This window comes from Amblyomma mixtum, chromosome 1, assembly GCF_055824585.1.
Source record: "Amblyomma mixtum isolate Tamu chromosome 1, ASM5582458v1, whole genome shotgun sequence".
Taxonomy (NCBI): Eukaryota; Metazoa; Arthropoda; class Arachnida; order Ixodida; family Ixodidae; genus Amblyomma; species Amblyomma mixtum.
Genome location: NC_143012.1, coordinates 124805254 through 124830013, shown reverse-complemented (window position 1 = coordinate 124830013; position 24760 = coordinate 124805254). Strand labels below are relative to the sequence as shown.

Sequence of the window (24760 nt, the reverse complement as noted above, 5' to 3'; positions counted from 1 at the left end):
GCCGTCCTCCCCTGGGCTGATAATCCGGCGCTCGGAGCAACGTCCGCGGCTGCTTAGCTACCGGTCAAGCGCGTTTGCGTCTGTGCAACAAAAACAGCAATTTTGTACGGGACACCAACGTCTTCTAGACATCACTGTTTTATTGTCGGTTGCGGAAATAGTAGACGAAAGTAGAAAAAAACAAACGCCGCCAGTATGTACGCGCACCATGTTATGCGAAGATCTCATCACGTCTGCGGTGTCCATTTCTTCACCGCTTTTCCGCCGGTCCCGAGTTGCATTGGCAGTGGATAGTTGGTGAACAAAAAATGCTTGCGCCAACAAAAAGCTAAACGTTAGCGCAGTTTGTGAACGAAATGCAGACAGAAACAAACCCACTGCCTGTGCCTAATATCGGGCGCGGAACGAAGCGCAGCGCCTGGGTTACCAAACTATAATCTGTGCATAATTTTAAGAGATCAAGTATTTGGACGGCCTTGGAAGAGCTCTTTTTTAATTCAGCAGTACGCTATGTGAGGACTTCACAAATTTGGCCACAACTTCTTTTCGCGGCCCCACATGATCGTCAATATCGGGAGGGTGTGGGGATCGCCACCTGAAAAAAATAAACATGTCGTTAGTGCAAAAATACTAATTTAATTTTCACAGCATGGCATGAATAGAAGCGGCGACATGAACTCTTACCCAACTGCAAAGTGAGGGAAAATGCAGCCATGGCAACGTAAGATGAAAAAATACACGTCATGGCATGCACAGGACGGTAAACTCTGCCATGCATTGTAATAAATTATTCGACTGAAATCGCATCGAATGCACTGTAAAAAAAAATCCACACTATGCATAACCGTGCCAGAGATACAACAAACGCAGCGACTTGAGCAGTGCCCCGACCCGATTGAGATTGGAATTCTCAACACAGGTCGGCGATTCTGCCTGTCAGTAAGCGGTAATAGCGTTCCGTTAGCGTACCAACCTATTAAATCGTGTAATTGCACATTTTCTGGAATTTGTGCACCAGTAAGTGCTGGCGGGAGCGGAGAAGGCGAGAATGCGAATCGCTTTCAGTCAACTGGCTTGTATCGCTCGTAGTACGAACAGCAAGCGGCAGGAGGAGCCGAATTTCAATTTCATAGCGCGTATCTCCACAAACAAACATTCTAATCATCAGAAGTGGATTCGTTTCGGTCATGTACTCGCTGTTTCCAAAATGTTCAGTTTGTAAACGGGGTACTCTGTCGCAAGCATAGCATCTAAACTGTCACACTTGCCATGTCCAAGCAGGCAGCGAAAGCGTTCATGAAAAACTGCGCTCCACGAAAAACTAGATAATCATTGCCCTCCGCGATCTTGTGTTTCAACACATTTTGCTTCCATTTTTCTAACATGCAACACCGTGCCAAGTTTGCCCTAGAGGCAACCGGCGACAAAAAAGCACGCGTGAACTGCGAGCTTGGCACTCACCATGCTGATCGTTCGCTGCGTCGAGGAATGGTCGCTTGCTTCCAGTTGGTTATTGCAGGAGCTAATGGCATAGCACACACGAGGATGGACACGAGGCGAGCGCCCACCCAAAATTTCTAGGCTTGGCAGGAATAAAACGGGCGAATGACACTTTCAGAGATCGCACGCTGCTTCGGCTGCAAATTATCAGTCCAAGATGGCGTCGGCGGTAGGCGGCGCTCGAGTAAAACAAACATGGCGGCGCCCAGGTATCGAAACTAAAATTCAAGGCTACAGTCGGATACAACTTAAGTCTGCAGTGAAGCTCCACCCACATTCACCCTCCGCGCACAGAATCCCTCCACGACAAAAAAGTAGTCCGCTTCTTAAAACGTTTCTTGTTACCTAAACCAGAAGCTTGTCACAGGAAAAAAAGTTATGAGCTCTTGAATTTTGATACGTGGATTGTTTGATATAGCCAAGCACTAAAACGCTGATTTCGTTTACTGCTGCGATTGTCCAGCGGAGTAATACAGGACACCGCGGCCCAGTGTTAGCAACTGCTGTTTTTTTTAGTTGTATCCTACTATAGGAAAGAATGGAGGACAGGAGCAATTTTGAAACAAAGTAATGTACAAAATGTTCCGTTTTTTGGAAACGCGATGCCCGGATTTAATTAAGTTCAAGAAGTTTCAAAATAAATTAAACTCAGACCTCACGAAGGCGAATCTTTTTTTTATAATAAGTTTCCGTCGTTCAGTCACAACCCTAAATTACTTTAGGAAAGTGTTAACATTATAGGGAATAGGAAGAATTATCTCCCCTCAGAGCTGAAAGTCAATGGGGTGCATTATGCTGGAGTTCCACTTGCCAGCATGCTGAATGAACACTTTCTAGCTGCATACCGATCTTGTGCCATTCAACTCGTACTTACCCTCTTGCAGTACTCAATCTATATTTTGTCCCCAGCGGATGAGGTTGTTTCCATCATTAATTCTTTAAATGGAGATGACGATGCTGCTTTTCCTATCAAATGTGCTGTAAATATTATTGCTGGCCTTCCTCGCATATTTGTAACAGACTGCTGCTCTCTGGTGTATTCCCTAACAAATTAAGTCGCTTTATTCAAAGGTGGCAACAAAAATGACCCCAGTAATTACATCCTATTTCGGTATTGCCTGTTTTCAAAGTTAGCCAAGCGTGTACTCTACAGGCGACTAAACAATTTCTTGCAAGCTAAACATCTTATCTGTCCCCAACAGTATGGCTTTCAGGCCTGTAAATCAACAGAACAGATATTAAGAACTCTATAATTAACTTTTCAAAATAAGCTTTTTTCTGTTGGAATTTTTCTTGATCTGTGCAAAGCTTTCGATTCTGTGAAACATGCAATACTACTCCATAAATTAATGACTTGCAGGATCCGTGGAGTGGCAAATTCACTTTTGGAGAGTTATCTAACTGCACAGATCCAGTATACTCATATTCATGGTGTAAAATCCACTTTTGGTATGATAAAATTCGGTGTCCCTCATGGTTCAATTTTGGGACCGCTTTGATTTATTCACTACATTAACGGCATTGTAAGCATTCCAATAACTCCTATCACGATGTATGCTGATACTTTTTTTCCGTCTCATCTCCAAGTGCATGAACACAAATGTAATGCCTGGCTTGAGGAGTTAGTTTGGTTTGGTTTATTGGGGTTTAACGTCCCAAAGCGACTGAGGTTATGAGAGACGCCGTAGTGAAGGGCTCCGGAAATTTGGGCCACCTGGGGTTCTTTAACGTGCACTGACATGGTTTGGCTCTGTGTTAACTAGTTTATGCTCTTCCATCCAAAAAACAAACCCTTATATCATCACATCAAACGAACATCAATGACTAACATCAAGCAAGTTGCCGGTTTCTAGGGAGTTTTTTCGCAGCAATTTGGATTGGACTGATCATATAAACTACATTAGACTAAAGATGGCCTGATCTATTTGTGTCATTTATCGTGTTAGGCATCTCCTCCCACTGCAAGTTAAAAAACAATTATTATTTGCCCTTGTTCATTCCCACCTCGTGTACTGCAACCTAGTATGGGGTAAACCGATTCGTACAACTTGCTTTCACTCCAGAAAAGAGCTCTGCGTTGAATAAGTTCAAGTCCATCTGTTGAAGCAAATCTTGAAACATTTCATGTTTGCAGTTTCCTTCATTCGTACAGTTTGGCTCTTCACACTCTCTACACAGTCAAAAGCATGACTTGAGCTCTTTTTGCAACACTTCCAGTCTACCAATTATGGTAAACAACCCACACCAGGCAGAGTGGTGTGGCAATGTGCGGTTTTATTATCGTCCTAGGCGGTGAGGATGCAGGCACCCCCGACGCTCTTCACCTTCTCCTCGGCCTGCCGGCTGAACCACTTGGCCTTGACGATGACCGGCTGCTTGGGCAGCACACCCTTGCCCAGGAGCTTGTAGTAGCCCTGCACAGACAGAAACAACCCCTCCTCAGGAAGTCATCTGGGCACCAACAGCCAGGGCAAAGAGACATGTGTCGAGAACTCTGCCATCAAGCACTAAAAATGCCAACGTGCATCAAATATGGATTGCTGCAGCGCACAGAAAGACCATCTAATCATGAGGCTACGTTTAGCATTCAGCGTTCAGGACGGCTCTCCTCACAGCGGAGGTCGCGTGTGCACTACAGCATTGATTTTGTGTTTACCAATGAATTTGGCGATCCTCCACAAGCCCATTTTGGTCATCGGAATCCACTGGCATTTGTAGCTTGAGTGCTATTAAGAGGGTAAAGCTTCGTCAGGGTTCCCCGAATTATCATATACCCTGGATTTCGGAATATCACGGCTACACACCTTCGTAAATCATAGCTCGCAACAAGTGCCAGCCTCAGAGGGTTCGAAATAGCTTGACAAGACCATATCGGGCCTGCTATCTTTACATGTACAGTAGCCAACCAATTTTTAGGACTCCAATAATTCGTCACGCATCTCAAAGGAACATGCACATTTTCACGACCGATATTTCGGACTTTGTGGAGTCTAAAAGTTCAAATTGTTGGACTGAAATAGATGCCAATAATATTGTGGTGATCATTTTTCAACCGAAAGTTCATTTCAGCTTAATATAGATGCGAGCGGGCATTGCGGTCACAACCAACCCGTTCCCCGCCACCGTGAGAGGCGCCATCTTGGACTTAAACGGAATCGGCTCGGCGGGTGCAATTGGACTGGATTGGGTAGGCTTGGCCATTTGTTCTCCATCGTTGCCATTCGAGATGGCCTACAAAGAGCACACGATCGCCTTAAAAAGGGGGCAGCAGCAGCATCCGCCGCGGCTTGGACGACTCACCCCACGGTGCGAACGCGGTAGAGAGGAGACACTCACTTCCGCTCGCGCCTTCCACTGGGGTCACCTCTCGGTGTCTGTGAGCATCACTGCCCCATGTTCTTGCTTCGCGCAGCGAGTGCATTCATTTGCGACATGACTGCGGCCACGTCACATTATCTGGTATCATGATGTGATAGGGTGCAGACATGATGAAAGCATGGCTACCACTCAGATAGCGTCTTATATTATTGCTTGCAGGCGTAACATGGGGAGCGGAGACTTTTGCGATTTTGAAAGCCAGAAATGCTTAATTGTTTTAGTGCACGAATTTTCTGGACTTGGATTATTCGGACCATTTTTTGGGTCCAGCCAAGTCCCAAACAATCGGTCGGCGACTGTTACCACGCAAAGGGCAGGCATGCAGATGGACAGTTCCTAGCAATGCTCGCTGCGTTGCTGAACCTTGCCTCACTGTTCGGTTTGGTTTTATGGTGTTTCAAAACGACTCGGGGGATGCCTCATTGCTTTGTGGACTTCTAAAACACATGGTCTGAGAAAATGGATGCGAAGTTCTTGCAGTCAGCGGAGGACAAGGGGCCTCCAAAACCCATCGCCAGTAGCCACTCCAACACTACAAATCATGTCTTCAATTACGGTGCCATGCCGCTTGGCCACTGCCCCCACGTGTTGACTCACCCTACGTTCAACAGATGTTTTCGAATTTATTTCGTGCTCTGGTTGCACCACATTCAATATTCTTGCTTGAGTAAGTGTTTCAGGGAACCTGAAGTGCAATTTTAGTAACGCGGCCGTTCCCGTTCGTCCTCACGTATGGCCCTGCAAGGGTGTGCAGGAGTGCCGATTAATGACTTCGCACTGGGCCAGCATTTTCCCTCCTGGCAATGGAAACCGATGAGGCACTGTTCAAAAAGGGAGAGCTACTTCTATGGAAAGACCCTTGCAAGGTGCCTCACACGGAGAGTCCTGCAAGCTTAATTAGACGGAATTTTAGACACAGGTTCATTACTTTAAACTGTAGACATGAAACAAAAGCAACTGCCTCCAAAGGACCGAATTTTCGTTTGCATGCTTTCTTCTCTAAAACAACACGCTAGGCACACACGGATCACCCCGTGGCTGTTTTGGTTTCAACAACCGAACAATAGCTGTGACGTGTCATGTGAGGCACAAAAAAGGGCCACATTACTGCTGATACATCATTTTTGTAATTACAGCTATTGAAGCAGTCCGGCTTAAGTGCTGTGGTGAATTAAAACTAATTATCCCCATTTATATCGCCGTTTTTTCGTCCGTCACGTGACCCAAGGATCAACTACACATCACAGCCGTTGAAGAAGTCCAATTATAAATTATTTATCGGTTGCAGGCAAAAACCACACGGTGATCCATGTACTCTATCTAAAGCATCATTTGAAAGAAAACCTGCAATAAAATTTGACGTCTACAGTCCTTTAAGGGGAGACTCAGGCCTTAGACAGTCAAAAATGGTGAAAAAATCGATTGTGAGGAAAACTCGTTTTCGGAACGTTGGACCTTTCGAGCATTTGGTCAGGAAATGCAATAAAATCTGCTTGCAATATGCCACAACAGCCACGGAATGCCCTCAAAAGGGCAAAATTTCTTGGAACTCCCCGCGTGCATCATGGACGCTGCAGCCGACCGATTGCCACCAGCTTGGGCCTGGTTCGAAACTGTTTTCTTTGTGTGTAATTCAGGACATTGCAAAGTGGCTGCCCTGGCTGGTTTTCTGGGCCGCTGATTGGCTCATGCATGGTGCGCTTGAAAAGTGCGCCGTTCCACGCCTGCCATTGGCTGGTGTGACCGGCACGCCTGTCTTGTGTGTTCACCGCCATGGTCGCTTCGTGCACTCCTTTTCTCTCTCTGCTTTGTGCCTCTTCCATGCGATCGAGAGGACGCGAGACAGAGACCGTGCAGGCCGTAAAGCTTGCCACAGGTGCCAGACTCGCTGGATCTGCCGCTGCATCCCAGCGCAAGTCTGGTGATGTGAGTTTGTGATTGTGGCACAGGAAGTCTGACTTTGAGGAAGACCCCCATGTGAACGGAGCTCATCTCAAGAACACGAAGGAGACAGGACGGCACAGCAACTGAGGATCCTTCTCAAGAGGTTCTTCTCAAGGACAGACACCCTCAACACACCCTGCACTCCATTGTCTCTAAAGAAAGAAAGTATCGATAACTTCGTGAGAAATCTTTTTTCTTTTTCACAACTCTGCACCTACAACATTTTTTTAAATTAATCTTTCCTTGGAAGGAACAAGACGCTTTTCGTTTTGTTTTGTAGGGAAACAGATCGGGAACATCTTAATAAAATCTGTTGTTCAAGATTACTCCCAAATGAAACAGCGATTACTAGCATAATTTTAGGCCCAAGAAATAGTGCTTCCAAAGGTGTTCAGATAAAACCAATCAAATACGTTGCCCACGTTCTTGCATACATTCAAGCCATGTTTTGAGCAGGCCATATTTCCCCATAGAATGCAGGAAGCAGGTAATGCACAAGAATGACATGGGAAACCTCAGACTTTTTCCAAAGCCAGGGCTATTTCAAGACACAACATCAGCTGCTGCTATCCCAGTTCGGTTTTCGCAAAGGACAGAACCCAAAAGGAGGCTGGCTGGAAGAAGGACAGCTGACTTCTCCACCAATCGTGCTTTCATAAGGATGCTGGGACACTGTTGTGCCACAGATGAATGACCACTGCATGTTGCCCACCACATGAGCTATGCAGATCAAACAAGTACAGGAGAATCAAGCGATAGCTGCAGCCAATGAAAAGATAGAGTCAGGATAAACGCCAATAAAACAAAAGCGGTGCTGTTTCATACTAGAAACAAAAACATCATCAGCAGCCTGACCAGTGGTGCTCCAGCCATTTCAAGTTCTGGAGCAATCTTTGGAGCAGAAAAATATCCATTCTGGAGCACATCTGTATCAGAACGATAACCCTGGAGCAACATGGGAACAGCATGAACGGAATAAAGGAGTCACAAAGAGTTTGTTCCTAACGAGATAAGGTTCAGCCATGCGTAGCTAGGAAAAGAAGAATCACAAAAACAGAGAAAATATTTTATTATTGCTCACACTGCCTTGCACGCAAGTTCAACCAAGCGTGCTGAATCATTCTTTTTTCATGTTGGCTCTACAGTTAAACGTGATCATAACAAAATTTTTAAAAAGTCTGAGATTTTTCTTTACATCCAGGTTTCCGTTACATGTAGGTTTCGCGAAGTGAGTCAAAAGGACACTGCAGAACGGGAACCGAAATAAGAAATAAAAGTAGGTGCAATCACCTTGAAAACATTTACACAAAGCAGTGTTACTCGAAAGTCATAAACGTGGAGAAACGTTTTGCGATCACACTGATAGTACGCCTGCAGCAGCAGCTGCCGCCACCTCCGCCGCGACCCGCGCAAGGCGGGGGCACCGCGACCCAGCTGGAGAGGAACGCGTGCAGCCGTGCCGCTGCTGTAGACCAACCACGGAGGTTCTTCAACGCTGCTCCCTCGCTGTAGCCCCAGGAAACGGACTCCTCACCTTGCGTCGCCGGCAATCTCCGCCGTCCCCACTCCTGACAAGGCAAAGTTATCGGCACCGGAACCACGCGAGCAAACCATGCGGCAGTGATGGCCGCGCACTGCTCGTGTCTTTTCTTTTTTTGCTATGCCCTATCATTTTTCGCTGCTTTTGAGCATGAACAGTTGTAACTCCAAGTGGTATGACGTTCCAAAAGAGAAAGAGCCGGAGATGCGCCAACGGCGCTGGAGCACGGCGCGTTGCGCCAACTGCAGCGGCTCGATGCAATCGACGTTCCTCTCATGTCAGTTCCGTGCTTTATCGTCACGGAACTTTCACGTGGTTCTAACAAATTTTGAGTGGCTCAGCACTAACAGAGAGAGGGCGTAGACAGTTCGTTACATCAAGGTCAACTCTCGCAACACCTTTACTACATGAAGGTCTGAAACACGCGCGCTTCAATGGGGGCGGCGATGGTCTTTATGACTAGGCTTCACCGGACGCTCCCTGCTCAGTTTTTTTCCCTACGGGAGCCGGCTTCAAAAAATGTGAAGTAACAGCCTCTCCCGAGTTCTTTCCTTCCTCCATAAAAACTGGCTGCTAAATTCTACCACAAGGCAGCCCACCAACGCCCTAGGTTGCCAACTGCGAAAACGTTTTAGTAGGCTGTCAACCGAAATCCTGAATGGCTCTAAATATAGTTGCTTTCCCGCGACCCTGTCTTCTTTCTGGAGCAGCTAAGGCGCAATATTGATCAATTTGCCACTTTTGGAGCAGACTGGTGCAGCAAAATGTAAATGTATCAAAATGGAGCAAATAGAGCAGCTGGAGCACCACTGCCTGACACGCCCACTGCAGGGCAAAGGCATGTCTCTCCAATTGTGCTTTGCCAGTAGCACAAAAAAAAAAAAAATTCACTACGCTCAACTATCATAGCGATTGTGCCCAGCTTTTCAAAACGCAATGCCATGGGATGCCCACGTCAATTCCGTAGCAAAAAGGTTGTCACAAATGTTTGTTTTATTCTTTGTTTTATGGGGTTTAACGTCCCAAAGCGACTCAGGCTATGAGAGACGCCGTAGTGGAGGGCTCCGGAAATTTCGACCACCTGGGATTCTTTAACGTGCACTGACATCTCACAGTACACGGGCCTCTAGAATTTCTCCTCCAAAGAAATTCAGCCGCCGCGGCCGGGATCGAACCCGCGTCTTTCGGGTCAGCAGCCGAGCACCATAGCCACTGAGCCACCGCGGCGGCCGGTTGTCACAAATAGTCAGTGTAGTTTCTACAAATCGTCATTATTCCCTTTTCTCCTCCAGACTGCCATCTGGTATGGGCACCACCTACTGAATCAAACACTGAAAGGCTGCTCCTTCTGCAAAGAAAGTTTGTACATATTGAATTAGAAATATTATAGCGCAAACAAAGACACGGACAAAAAAGAGAGGAAACACACACATAGCGCTCGTGTGTGTGTTTCCTCTCTTTTTTGTCCGTGTCTTTGTTTGCGCTATAATATTTCTAATTCAATATGAACTACCAACTCGCCCAACAGGAAGTTTTAATAAAGTTTGTACAGAACTTTGGAAAATGTACCAGTGCACTCGTACGTGTGAATTATTCACAAAGTACAACTGTTACGAATACCGGCTTGGCAAACTCTTCAAACAAGATGCTAAATATAGCAATGGTCTTATTCAGAAAACAAAGAAATCTACAGCCTCACAATACACGCCATTTCGAGCCATGGAAAGTTAAAACAAGCAGAACCTTCAAATGTTGCAGAACAAACTGCCAAGGGTGCTGGACAGTTCAGAAGCTCGAAACATACAAACTGAAAACATTACATTCAGGACTGTGTGACTTTTTCAAATTGTAGTACACACACACACACACACAAACAATTTCTACTTTTGTTCAAATTACATATGAAATGTAGTTACATGTAATGCCATTCCTGTGGTTTCTTTCATTGCGACTTGGGTGCATGCCAATGAAGGGGGCCTGCAGCCCTGGCAGCTTTTTCTGCAGGCCATCATGTACAGTCAAGGACATAAGTCCCTGGATCAAACGAAGCTCCACTTTTAGCTAGAGACCTCACTTCGGAGATGAAAGAACGAAATTTTGACTTTCACTTCCGCAAGCCACCGGCTAAAAATAGTTATCGGCTTCGTTTGAGTAAAAGCAAATAAAGCTCGATTGTATTGTTCATGAAACGCAAGGTGGCCTCTTCATCTTAAATGTTGTCTACGCTTGCTCAGAAATTGTGGTTTTACTCGTTTACACACTACGATAACACTGCAATAGGTGCCGATGATGCTTGCGAAATGCTTCGCGTATAACTGGCGCTTCCTGCTACTTGTATCTGCTTCCTCCGATGTCAACAATACAGTAATCCCTCGTTATAACGCTTTACTCGACATATCGCTTTATTCGAAATTTCTTCCGGTCCCGACCCTTTGCGCATGCATTTTAAGCCGCATTACTCAAAGCGCACGAAGAGCTTGACCCGCTTAGAGCGAAGTGGCGAGTGGAGGCATCGCCGCCGTGGAGGCATCGCCGCCATGGCGGCGACCCTTTGCGCATGCAGTGCCAAATTAATACCACCGACGAATTAAACTCAGGCAGGCATAGAACAGGCCACATAAGTACCACACCCACGATCGATGACCTGCCTAGTAACGGGCACCAAGAGAGTGCCGAGGGTCCCCTGCTCAGCGGGGCCAAATTCCATGGTGCAGCGCGCCCGAACCGTTGATCTCGGTCGGAAGCGCATTCCTGGTGTTCCCCGTGACAGAATCCACATGAAAATTAAGTTTTCCTCGCGCTTTGCGATGCCAAAAAACAGCGGTGTCTTGGATGCGGAAAAGTGGCCAGTCATGCTCGGTTCGCGTCATTCAACTAGACAAACGGTCTAAATGCCTGGCAGGGTGACTGAATTATGTTGTTACGGCGGGAACACATGTGCAGAAAGCGAGTGCGATTCAACGTGGTGCGAGGTTGCGAACGGCGCCGCAGCGTCCGACCGCAGCGCGCCGCTTGCGTCCAACCTGCTAGATGTCAACGACGGGCCGCCCGCGGCAAACGCGACGGCGGGAAGCGGGAGCCAACGCGAGCGCAGAGAGCGGCAGCGTCATGATGGCGTAGAGCGCGCTCCTTTGAGCCGGGCCTGCCTGCCCACGGCCGGTCTCGACGTGCTCGCTCGCGCGCATCGAGACCAGCCGTGGCCTGCCGGCCTGTCGATCAGCCTGGATCCCGTCTGGATCACAAAAATGAGCTAAAGCTTGTTCTTGATATAGGTAATAAACTCTGGTATAAGCAATTTGAAAACTGTATCATCTTTGAGGATCGCTGACCAATACTGAGTTGCTGGTAGAACAAATGTGCCACGAGAAAATTTTGTAGCAAAAGCTACATTGGCCACGAACTTGCGATTTCGCTGTGGCAGTGCTCCGAGGAGGCACAGAGACCGACCTTGAGCCGTTGCCTAGCAACCGCCGCAGCTGGCGGACGCCGCGCGGCGCCTGCCAGCTGCGGCGGTTGCTAGGCAACGGCTCGTGGTCATCCGCCAGCTTCCTCGCAGTTGTGGCGAAATTAAATCTCGACTGTTTTAGCTTTTTTCAAGCGGTCGCTTATATCGAATTATCGCTTATAACGAATTTTTAGTCGTCCTGCTGACTTTAACGAGGGATTACTGTACTTGATTTTTACGTAACAGCAGTACGTTAGGTGGCCGTGTAGGCAAAGAGAAGTCGAAATACTGGTAGACATTGAACGATCCATCATCCTGCCACAAAAATTTTTGATGTACCTTGTGTGGAACCAGAGATAATGGGTATTAAAAATGACCACCAGCCTTTTCCTTCTCAACTCGTACACCGGAGCAAACCATAAAAAATAAAGATTACAGGCTGGGACCATGCTCTGCCCACAAATACGTCATCGACGAGATCGGTTTGTCTACGTCCGGTTGACGTGCTCTTTCGCTCGCTCGCTTTCCCGCTGTGTTCACCTGTGTCTCGCAACCGTTGCTGCGGCTGAAGGAACGACTTTTGCAGATGAGTGCCGAAATGGGATTTCAGCCTTAAGGCGGGGACACACGAGCGAAAAGTGTGTGCTGAGAACGGCATTGCAACGACCGATTGCAGCTCGTCACCTGCATCTGGCCTGCGGGCCGCTTGCGGCAAACGCAATGACGGGAAGCGGCAGCCAATGCGAGCGCAGAGAGCGGCAGCGTCATGATGCCGTACAGCGCGCTCCTCAGCCACGCTGGGCCGGCCTGCCAGCCCTGATGCCGGTGACTGAAAAACATGCTAGTATTGTTTGTTCCCGTCCACAGCAAGCCCTGGGATAGATGCATGTCAAAAATGCATCATTTCTGACGATCGTTGGCCAATACCGAGTTGCTCGTAAAGCTGATGAATGCGATACAAGCAAATTTCATCCCACAGCCGCTTGGGTGCTGCTGCTACCTGGTGCGGTTCGCCTGCCGTCTCCTGGCTCCGTTGCTGAAGGCATCGTGGAAATATCTTTTACTGTGGGATGAGTTCGCAGTAAAGCGATGTGTAGAGTAAGCCTTTTATTATAGCTGAGGTGACTTCCGAAGCGCCAGCCGCTGCGGCTTCGATGCGAAACAGGCCCACGGGGAACACCAGGAATGCGCTTCCGACTGAGATTAACGGTTTGGGCGCGCTGCACCATGGAATTTGGCCCCGCTGAGCAGGGCACCCTCGGCACTCTCTTGGTGCCCGTTACTAGGCAGGGCATCGATCGGGGGTGTGGTACTTATGTGGCCTGTTCTATGCCTGCATGAGTCTAATTCGTCGGTGGTATTAATTTGGCACTGCATGCGCAAAGGGTCGCTGCCACGGCGGCGGCGATGCCTCCGCTCGCCACTTCGCTCTAAGCGGACCAAGCTCTTCGAGTAATGCGGCTTAAAATGCATGCGCTTGGGTCGGGACCGGAAGAAATTTCGAATAAAGCGATATTTTGAGTACAGCGTTATAACGAGGGATTACTGTGTGTGGCTGGCATGAGGTTCAGTGAGTGTAGAGAATGTCCAGCCACGTAAATCTGATGCCCACTCTGTGCACCACTGCAATATGCAGCCACTGGTGCACACCGACCGTTGACCGCAACCCAGAGGGTTGTGTGGCCCCACCCAGGGGGAAGCAGCGCTGCCCGTGGCAACACCAGGGGAAGGGGGAGAGGCTCCACCAGTCGTGCTGTGGGGTGGCTTTCAGAGCTCAGGCAGTCTCGAAAAAGGCAAGGGCCAGGCAAGCGAGTGTGTGGTCATGCACGTTTGGCCAAGTGCCAAAGTGCAACTTCATGCCGTCAAGGAACCACTGTAAGACAGATTTTAGCATGCCGTATTACTGCCCGCAGCAGGGGGACAACTGCAGCACAATACTCCTGCAAAGCCGGCATGGACGCCCAATGCAAGCATGCTTGCACGAGCGCCAGTCCAAGTTGGGGGGGGGGCAAGCACCTTCCAGGAATATTTACCCAAAAGGAGGAAAAAGGCTCTGCTCATGGGACGATGGTGCACAACCTCATTAATCAGGGCAGAATCAAGGCGAGTTTCACCGTAATACGAGGGTGTATCCCAACAGCATACCTGCCAACCTAGCAACATGATAATTCGGGAGACTGCCGCAGCAGGGGGGGGGGGGGGAATTTTTATTGCTTTGGTACCATGGAGGAAGAAAAAAACTAGGAGGGAGCATGACGTCACAATCTTGAAGCCTAGTCATGAAAAATATAGTGGAAAGCATCATGGGAAAAAGGCCCTCACGTGACGAGGCAGCAGTAGCTCTTAGCCGGATTTCGGTTTCGCTCTCTCGCTCTACGAGCAACTGCGCGACCATCTGCTTGTGTTCACTGACGGCTCCGTGGTGAGCGCAAACTGCTCACTTGCCGCAGCGGCCACCACCCCCGAGCGACGCGTGCCCTGACTGCGGCGCAGTGGAGACATTGGAGCACATGCTCCTTCGCTGTGACGCTTCTGCAGTGCCGCATCGCGAGATGCTCGCGGCCTACAGGGCGCCAGGTATCATCCCGGACATCTCGAAGCGCTCCTGTGGCAGCACGGCAGTGCGCGCATCCGTGACAGAACAGTGGTGAGCCTCTGTGCGTTCATCAAGCAGGCAGGCTTGACTTCCCGCTTGCTCTTTGCCAGGTAGTGCACGCGTGACACGAACGCTCCGTGGGTGCTACCTCGGATGGTATACGCGGCCGGGCGCCCCACCCCGGCCGCTAGTGCAGTGTGGCACGCGCAAGCGATTAGACCGAGACAGGACGCTACGTGCGCGCGGCTATGTAGTACATGCAGTTTACTTCTTTTTGTAAGTGACTGTGCGCAGTGGCCGGGAGACCCCGCGCTGGGGCAGACTGCCGGCACTCTCTCTCAACAGCGAGAGAGAGAAATACCTCCCTGCTGCATTTCACGTCGGAACCGCGTATGTGCGCGAGCATATTCGGCGCGACTTGTGCCTCGAGAGTAGCTTCCAACTCAGGGAAACACAGAGTAGCTCAGTAACGTTGCACTCGACAACTTGAGAAAGCCAACTGAAGCCTAGCGCACCCACGACACTACACCTACGACCATCATATAACGACTCGATTGCTAAATCCACAAACCAGCCTGAGACAATCCAACCCGGAAAATCCAATATGACAGCGCCCATCGGTTGCTCGCGTTCGTGGTCGTGCCGGCGACCGCTACCTCGATTCACATGCTGGTGACTGAGTGCTGCTTTCCGGCATGGTTATATCACAGGACATTATAGGATTATAGCTATAGCGTGCAAGAAAAGAATAACAAAAGTTAGAAGACAAAAAAAAAAAACGCTGGGCTGTGGCGACCACTTTTCGGGAAATTTGAGGTTGAGTCCGTACAATCGGGAGATGTAATCAAAATTCAGGAGACTCCCCGACAATTCGGGAGAGTTTGCAGGTATGCAACAGCCACCAGAATGCGCTTCTAGAATGAACACCACTTGACATTATTACGCAACAGCTCCATACAGAGAGGCAGTGGAAGAGCGGTGGTGCCAATTTTCTCTGGACAAAAATTCCCAGGGTGCACTCAGGTCTCCCTGGGTGCAGTGATGCAAAAGCATGCCTCTTAGTGCTGCCGATTATGTTGCTGTGTGTTCGTTATTTCATGCCTTTGTCATTTGTAACTGGGGTTTTCACTCCAACTTCGGTTCAACCACATACGAAGACGTGGGGTCCCACTGGTAGTGTCTAGTAAGCATACCAATGTAGTAATTAATTAGTTAACTCAGATAATCACTAATTCATTGATTGAATCAGCAATTTGATTAAGTAGCCAATGAATTCACCATTGGATTAGTTTGGTCAATGATTTAATTGCCAGGTTATTTAAAAACCATTTCGGTGACTTAAATGTAATGCAGCTTTAGTTTAACAAGTAGACCAATTAACAGGTCAACTAAATTACTGCTCAACTTGTTAATAGGTTAATTCAACTAATTACTTCATCAAATTATTTGTTTACCTTTTTAATTAATCACCTTGTGACCTTATGACTCATGCATGGCAATTAAATATTCGTTAATAAATCCAATATAATGGATGACTGACAGTTTGCAGACACTGATGACAGACTGTACACCTGCGAACAGAAATGCTTTCGCAATGCGTCTTCCGCCAAGAGTTTCCTTCCCCCAGTTCTTCCACACCCAAATGATGGATGCTAAGCGCTTTCTGTGGCAAAGTTTTGAGATTTTCACTCCTGATATTTTGACACCTTCGAGAACATGAGCTTTGAGTGAGATCCCCGAGTGCACACACTTGCCACTGTTTGCAGCAGGAAAAACAGTGCAGCTCGCATTTTAATCAGACAGCGTTTTTCAAGCACAATAGGGAGAAAATGAATGGGCACAGAAGCGTCCGACAAGTTTGCGTAGTGCAGCCAACACTGCCTAGACTTCCTCTCAGCGGACGCACAGCACCCCGTGAACTGAGCCAACCCCACAGAAACCAACGACGCACTCCGGTGACGAGGGAAGCGCTGAACAAGAACTATGTTACTACATCCACTTGGTACAGGGGACTGCACAAAGACGCTGCTCCCCCCCCCCCAGTGACGCCACAAGAGCATCCAGTATGACGGCCACTGAGAGGAGTTTACCGGTCTCAATTTCTATCGCATTTTCTGGGACATCCCAAATTTTGGAAATTGAATCAGTTCTTTCTGAAGCACCACATGAACAGCCCCTCCTGCACTCACGTGCTTGACAATGTCGATGACGGGGGCCTTGCCCGAGGCGTCCTCCTTGAGCCTCTGTCGGGTCTGCTCGGAGACCAGGGACCAGAGCTTGTCCACGTTCAGGCAGGGCTTCCAGTAGTGGTTCTTGCGCACGTGGTAGTTGCGCATGCCCACCTTGCCAAAGTAGCCCGGGTGGCTGCACAAGGGGGGGGGGGGGGGGAGAGTGAGCACACTCCTCTCGCACACCAACACGCATCCTCACCAAATTTCTTGCACAGTAAGACGGCTCATCACGCAAACTACAAGGCTTCTGTCAAGACTAGGGGAACAGCCTTCTTCCCCATAGGTGAGTACCGGTAGGATACAGCTGTTGTATACTTTTCTGTCGAGGGATGTTGGTAAACTGCCACTCATGATCGGAGAGAACCTGCCATACGCGTAGCTGAAGGGTCTTCAATAGCAACCTTTTATGTGGCACACGGTCAGGAGCTTCAGAGAAGTCTGTGGAAATCGCATTGGTGTCATTGGGGATATGTAGGGAACAGTGCAGGTCTGTTGTAAGTTTGAAAAGCTGACCTGACTGTTTGTGCCTGAAACTGTGCTGATTGTCCAAGAGAAAGTTTTTCCTATTCAGATGATTCATGGCGTGGCTAAACAAGATGTGCCTGAATAATTTACACGCTATGGAGGGATATTGGCCTATAATTTTTGGGATTGTCGCCTGATTTGCATGCGCAGTTCTCCAGTCGTCGGGAATGCATCCTGTGTCAAGTGATTGCTGAAATATTAATGCAAGAAAAACATATGAGTAATCGGATGTTATCTTTAGGAGCTAATACCTTCAGGACCTGGACTTGTGCTCACAGGCGATCTCTCAACTGCCACACCGTTTGCAGTAATTATGATAGGCTGTTCGACGACTGGCGAAGGAATTGTCAGAAATGAGTGGAGGGTTGATTGGTCCGGGAATGAATCATCAAAAGTCTTCTAGAAAAGTTCGGCACACTCGACTGGTGGTAATGGTGCGTCTGTTCAGTACTGGCACCCCATGATTACTTTGTAGGTTCACAATGCGCCAGCACTTTTTTGGATTGGATTTTAGTGTGTTAGGAAGAGGGACGTTAAAATACTTGTTTTCCATCTTCAATTTTGGCTGAAGTTAAAGCAGAAAGTTTGTTGCATTTTTTGCCAGTCCACAGGAGCTTTGCTTCATGAAGTTTTCCTGTAGGTGCGTTTCTTTTTATTTTAAGATCTCTTCACTTCATGAGTAAACCATGGATCATCAATTCGGGTTTTAATTACTGATTTAGGAATGCATGAGTCCTCAATTTCTTTGTGTTTATCACGGAACAAATTCCACTTCTGGTCGGTTGTTCGTCGGGGAAAATCTGTTTGAAAATCAACTGAAAACGAGCCCAGTAATTGGTTAATTCTATGTATATGTGTGCGTGTGCAGTTGAGAATACATTTTTTCACTTTAGTGCTATCGGGGCGAGGCATCTAAATCGAACAGTTCCCACAGAAGTGAAATCAGGATGGCTTGCAGGCACAGGGACCAAGATATGATTACTACTGTGCTCGCAGACCAACTGTTGTGTTGGATGATGGGGCTGCAGTGAATGAACACAACAAAGGCACTCGGACTGGTTCTGTTGGGGCGTGAAATGTAGTTACATTGGCCACTTTATAGCGGGATAATTAAAATCACTGCCCAGAATAACCACGGCTTTCGGGAAGAAATCTGTTGCGGAGCGTAATTCAAGAAATGGATGAACTCTGGCCGGGAATCGGGGCACACACCAATAATAGTAACTGTACGATACCCAACACGACTGGTTATCCAGACCATTCCAAGAGGTGAATCGATTGACACCAAGGCAGCATGAAATTCAAGTCGAGTAGCTATAATAACTCCACCACCGCAGGAGCCAGTTCTAGTCTTTGCAGAATACTTGAAAAGGGTGAGATAAAGAAAGCTGTCTCCTGAACGAAGTGTTAAGGCTTTAGTCAAGAGGCTACGAAAATTCGCCACGAGGGAGCTTTATAGCCGAGCTTTATTGAAGGAGTTGCTGTCACCTGGCTGCGTTTGTCAGTCAGTGGAAGAAAGGGCATCCTGTTTGATCTGAATTGCGCTGCATGTAGTACTGAAAAATGCACCCATTCAGGTGTAGCTTGACAAAAGGAACACTGAAGCACTGCTTTTCTCTTTTGGCGTATTGATGCAACTTTTTCCTGGCTAGCCACACCTTAGGTGCGTCCAAGTCATAAAATTTATAGGCATTGCGCAATGCTTTGGTTTCTGACTTGAGGAACTTTACAGTTAGTGGCTGATGACATCCTTCATGGTGCTGACCCACGCGATGAGCCCGTTCACTATCTCCGGTTTGTACTGTACAGTGGGTGGAAAAGAATTCCTCCTTTTCCTTTGCTTGTTATGTATATAACTTGACTCCCTGCATCCACATTCTTCTTAATGTGTTGGCTAAACTCAGTGGCAGTCACCCCCTATGCTCGTCCTTGGTTTCCCCGACTTTCCGGCAGCATTAACCTCGACGTCTCCAAGCAGGAGTAAAAGTAATATCAGTTGGGCAAAGGATGAGGTCCAATGCTACACTTGCTCTGTCGGCATGCAAAGAACGATGGGTCTGGATTGGGTGGGGATCAGCCCGACATAAACCCGGTAGTTTTCTGGGGGCTGTGAAAACCACAGGGACATCATGTCTGCCCACAATCTGTTTGGTAAAGCTTTTTGACGGGCTAGTTGGTACATATTTGAAAGGGTGTGCGCTAAAAAGACGTTCACAGGAGGCACTCCACACCGCCTCAGCGACTGTCAACGACGAGCGGAGCAGGCAGCAGAAGTACCGTATTTACCCGAATGTAACGCGAGTTTTTTTACCATAAACAGACGTGAAATGTCACCCCCCGCATTACATTCGAATACTAGGTATAAAAATGTTAAGAAAGGCACCAAACACTCATTATTAGGCTCGCTTAATGTGCCGCATTTATGTGCATGTCGATTGACCTGCTCCTTCACAGTCGCGCGCTCCAAATTCAGCGGTCAACCAATACGCGAACCACGCCAGGACGAGTTGTGAATGCGGTGCAAACGCGAAAAAGGCAGAGCAGACAACACCAACGAGAGCACGCCAGCAACGAGTCACCTTGAAACATGGAGGAAAAAAATGAGGGAGCGCGACGCCAAGTGGCCAGCCTTCACAAGCCAAGTGCTCGTGCACGGCCGGTCTCTAGGGGGAGCGCGCAAGAGAAGCGCGCGCACCCCTCGAGACCGGCTGTGGCTCGCGAAGCCGATTCCTCTCCCGTTTTTTCGCTCTCCCAGTCAGTTCCTCTCCCGCACGCTATCAAGCTCTATGCGCTATCACATGGCGTGGTCACGGGAGGACCGACTTGCTCCTTTTTAGTGCCTTTTTACTTTTTACGACTGGCTTCAAAACATCACCGGTGACGTAGCGGTTCGTTTGGGCCACTTGATAGTACCACGTGACCTACGCCACAGATTCCTCAGGCAGTGCATAGCCGCATGGTCTGTGTTTCGACACGTTTCCAAAATGGCGTGCTCTCGCGCTCAGTATACCGCTGGCTTCAAGCGCAACGCTATTCTACTCGCCAAAAAGTCGGTAACTCAGCGGCCGCAAGAAGCCTGGACGACGATAAGGGGATGGAGGAAGCATCGCCAGGAGTTGTTCAATTGCAACAGTCAAAGAAAAGGTTTCCGTGGGCCCAAGAAAGGCCGCTTCCCGGATTTGGAGCGTCGTCTTGCGGACTTTGTTGCTGAACAACGCTCCTGGCTTCTTGGTGTGAGCATTGAGATGCTTCAGTGCAAAGCACGTGAACTTGCGCGAGACGCGGGTTTGGCGCCAAACCAATTCAAGGCATCGCGCAGCTGGATACAGAAGTTCATGCGAAGGGCCGGTTTGTCCCTTCGACGCACTACCTCGATTTGTCAGAAACTACCCGAGGACTTCGAGTCGAAACTTCTCGCGTTTCAGCGGTATGTCATTGATCTCCGCCGCTCTACCAACATGCCACTTGGACACATCGGGAATGCGGACCAAACCCCCGTGTACCTTGACATGCCAATGGTTAGGACAGTGCACAAGTCTGGTGAACACGAAGTTCGGATAAGAAGCACTGGAAACGAAAAGAATCGCATAACAGTTATGCTCGCATGTTTGGCTGAAGGTCACAAGCTCCCTCCCTTCATAATTTTTCGCCGGAAGACTATCCCGAAAGAAAAATTTCCTAACAACGTTGTGTACGCTGCCACGAAAAAGGCTGGATGGACTCGGGACTTGTCATAGATTGGATTTCCAGCGTTTGGGACCGAAGGCCAGGTGCATTGCTGCATCCAGCATCAATGTTGGTGCTGGATTCTTTTCGAGGTCAGCTTACACCCGGCGTGAAAGAAAAGCTGCAGCGTGACCGAACACATTTGGTTGTTATACCGGGTGGAATGACGTCCATTCCCTTGGATGTTTGCTTGAACAAGCCGTTCAAGGATCGCATGCGGCCGCTGTATTGGGACTGGATTGAATGTGGATCGACACCAACACCTGCAGGGAGACTGAAACGCCCGAGTGCAGCTACTGCTGCCCAGTGGGTTTCAGCTGCTTGGTACGGGCTGCCTCACGAAACCGTCCGCCGCGCATTTAAGAAATGTTCCATTTCAAACGCCCTCGACGGAAGTGAGGACGATCTGTTGTGGGAAACAACTAGTCTCAAAGAGGACGACAGCGACATCAGTGGCGAGGACGAAGATAGGGCGTAATTTGCAGGCACTGTACTTCAATTCTCGACTTTCCCTATAGTTTCCTGCGTTACATTCGTGTTCTATAATTTCGGTTCCTTGTGTTAAATTTGTGTTTTCGCGTTTTTTGATCTTGTGCGTTCGCAAAGTCGACCCTCACGTTACAATCGGGTAAATACGGTACTACTGGTTCCGGAAGGTGAGGTCTGGCAATTCTGGCACCAAAATAGGCGTAAGCAGACAACAAGAATAGCGCTGAGCAAGCACCTCTTTCGCAATGGAACCTGCCAGTTCATGTTACATCTGAAGTGCACTGCATTGTGGTGAACCTCATAGGCAGTTGCTCTCTAGGTAAATGAATATATGTCGCATGTCTGCACAGTGCTTACGGTACAGAGACAATGCGACGGTTTACCAACTCGCCCAGTCCATCAATTTAGGGCTTGGGCTTCTGCCAGATGTTTCTCGAAAAATGCTTCCAAGAGGTACTTTTCACTGTCGCTGCTGCTGCTCGGACTCTGATTCCGACGAGCTCTCATCAGAAAATGGGAGGACTATTGCCATTCCATGCGATGCCCTAACTGAGAGAGCTGTAACTGTGATGCAGATGACGCAGACAACATGCGCGCACAAAATGATCAGTGTTTCCTGCGGGATTCGCGCGGTCAATTCAGGTCAACCAGCAGGGCTCGAATTCGTCGCCGCGGAGCAAGAAAAGCTGCTGCAGCAAGACCAGTGGAAATCGCCGCAAATATTCGATTTAAACAAGACCTGTACAAAATAGAGCAGGCCATTTCCTTGACAATGGCCACAATTTCAAAAACACCCAGTGACTGCATTACACGACCACGGGGCAAGGCACAGAGCTTAAGTCATCTCACTGTACCAAAGGGCTGAACAGCACAGAGCCGAAATAATTTCTCTTTAGAGCTTAACTACAGGAGTACCCCCAATCACGCTTCAATGGCAATGCTTTTAGGAGGTCCCATTGTAGCGGCTTCGCTTGAACAATCAGTTGTGTCAGCGATGGAAAGCTGCAGTAGAGCAACCAGCCTTCTGGTCAACCCTCAAAAGCACTGCAAAAACGCTAACATCGCCGCATACTGACGTTATAGCTTGGCGTTAGATACGCCAGGTGATACTGAAGTGCAAAATCGGTCCACGAGAATCATCACTCGCTCGTAGCCTGTCGCTGCTGAAACAATGTCGACCGCCAGCGTGGCCCCGGCCGACACCTGAACGCAGCGGCGTGATGTGCCCACCAGCTGCCACCGCGGCCGAAAATGTTGGATACGGCCGCGGCCGGCTTACGAGTGGTGGGGTGGGGGGGACAACAAGCACTCACTATTTGTCGAAGTTGATGCGGTGGTGGTGCTGTCCGCCGGCGTTGCCGCGGCCGCCCGGGTGCTTGCGGTGCTTGCCTGCGTGCAGCACGATATGCTCAAGCCCCGGTGCGCGACGGCCCCGCTGGCTGCCACTTACCCACTCGGCCGTGGCCGTGGCTCACGTGCCCGCGCAGCTTCCTCGTCTTCTTCTTGTTAGTGGACTGCGCGACACCAAGAAACACCGGTCACCCCTTGCAATATCGCCAGAAATACGCAGTCTAAGCGCCTCCACGGGCATTCGAGAAACCACACCGCTGCGTCCAAGCCCATTACACCGCGCCATTTATTACGATGGCGCGGATTTCGCGAATGAACGACAAAGCATGCACCCACCATTGCGCTCGGGCTGGCTGGAAAGAGGAAGTGTGGTGGCTAGAGGAAGCACGGACGGCGGCAGTATGACCAGGGTTGCCAGATAGCGTCAACCACAGTTCGCCAAATACGTAGTAGCCCAAAAAGCGAAAATTTTAAGTGCTCCAAAAGTAGCCTAAAATATTTTTAATCTACCTCCTTAGTTGTAGAAATTATTTTATTCTACTATATCTACATATTACAAAGCTGGCTTCATAGAGTTTCTTACTATGAGCCGCAAGGCATGCTGGGTACTCCGACTTCCGGGTCTTTCAGCGAGATGCGTGTGTACGGCGATCTGCTTGAACTGCAGATTTCTAAAGCTTAAATTCGCTCTTAATAAGTTAATACGCGCGAATGAAGTCGTAAAAAAGGTCAGCATGCTCTACGTGCATTATTATGCCCACGCTCGACGTTCCGTATTGGAATTAAGGGCGGAAAAGCGTTGTAAATGCGAACGTTTCGGCATGCGTCGTCTGTTCGCGCTGGAAGTTTAGGACGCTTCATTCACTCGCTGAAAAGTCCGCTTCTTGTTATGGTTATCAAATGGCTGCTCCATAGTTCTCTAATATATATTAGAGTACATATTTCCTAGAGGTCTCGCGCTTCCAGGCGCCGAATATATTATGGACTACCAGCAACCGTAGCCTAGCATTACGTTCGAGCGCACTGGTGCGCATATTGTAGCAGGGTGGCTACGACGGCAAAGAGCTTGAACCGCGCAAATCCGCGGAGGACTTTCAGTACTTTTTCTATACACGCCGCGGTGGCCTAGTGGTTAGGGTGCTCGGCTAGAGTCGGAGGACCCGATCCGGGACGCGGCGGCCGTGCTTTGATGGAGGTGAAGCACGAAAGGCGCCCGTGCGCTGCGCAGTGTCAGCGCACGTTAAAGAACTCCCGGTGGTCTCAATTAATATGGAGGCCTCTACTACGGCGTCCCTCATTGCCCACGTGTCGCTCCTCCAGTCAAAGGTCCGTGGACTTATCAATATTTTACAACCTTAGCAAGGGGCACAATCTGTTTTATTGTCGGTTCCTGTACTTGTCAGCTTAATTGCTTTCGTTGGATGTTTGCTATGCTTTATGGAATAATTACTGCAGAAGCTGGCATGCTTAACAACTCTGTCATGTGATTTAATTTTAGTTGAGCTGTAATGCAAAAATGGAACTGCATTACAAATGTGTTGAATTTTCAGCACTACTGTAGTCTTGCTGCATGTACGAATTATGCCCCGACTCTAGCATGCACCGAGACTTTGAGGCTGAAAACCTCCACTTATGTGCGCCAAGAGCCCAGATGGGAAGTTACATGGCAGCTATTCCAGCAGTGAGAGGCGTCCACTTGCTGCAGCTTTGGTGGATGCACAAGAACTTTTCTCACAAACAAAATTAACTATGCATAGTTATGCACTGCAACTGCACTGCAATGCATTTCACACCCTGCATGGTGGTGTGGGACATTACAAGCCATTTACATTTAGCTTGCACCTATGAATGTTAAGGATTTTTGTACTCGATTTCCCGATGCTGGTTGCTGCCATTAGGTAGATGAAAAAAATGTACAAAAATAAATGCTTTGTTTTGTGTCATCTCTTGAACGTTCACTAGCTTCAAGGATGTAAAATCAATGCTGCTTCCCATGAAAGCGGAGGAGAGCCTGTAGTCATTTTGCTGTCGTGTAC

The 24760-nt window shown here is 48.6% G+C and overlaps 1 protein-coding gene across 1 annotated transcript; it reads right to left on the bottom strand.

The window, feature by feature from the left end:
* Positions 1-3754: 3754 nt before the first annotated feature.
* Positions 3755-23152, bottom strand: RpL27A (ribosomal protein L27A). The gene is made up of 5 exons (XM_089556001.1): positions 23061-23152; positions 22825-22888; positions 22688-22763; positions 16593-16767; positions 3755-3914 (listed from the first exon to the last, which is right to left on the bottom strand). The coding sequence occupies exons 1-5, from the start codon at positions 23061-23063 to the stop codon at positions 3786-3788; spliced, it is 447 nt and encodes a 148-aa protein (XP_089412127.1). The 5' UTR covers positions 23064-23152; the 3' UTR covers positions 3755-3785.
* Positions 23153-24760: the final 1608 nt, after the last annotated feature.

Excerpts from the sequence above, each read along its gene's own strand:
- RpL27A (XM_089556001.1), bottom strand. Across the intron at positions 22,764-22,824 it reads CCACGGCCACGGCCGAGTGG|GCAAGCACCGCAAGCACCCG; the intron begins GTAAGTGGCAGC and ends TGCTGCACGCAG. Across the intron at positions 3,915-16,592 it reads TCATCGACATTGTCAAGCAC|GGCTACTACAAGCTCCTGGG; the intron begins GTGAGTGCAGGA and ends CTGTCTGTGCAG.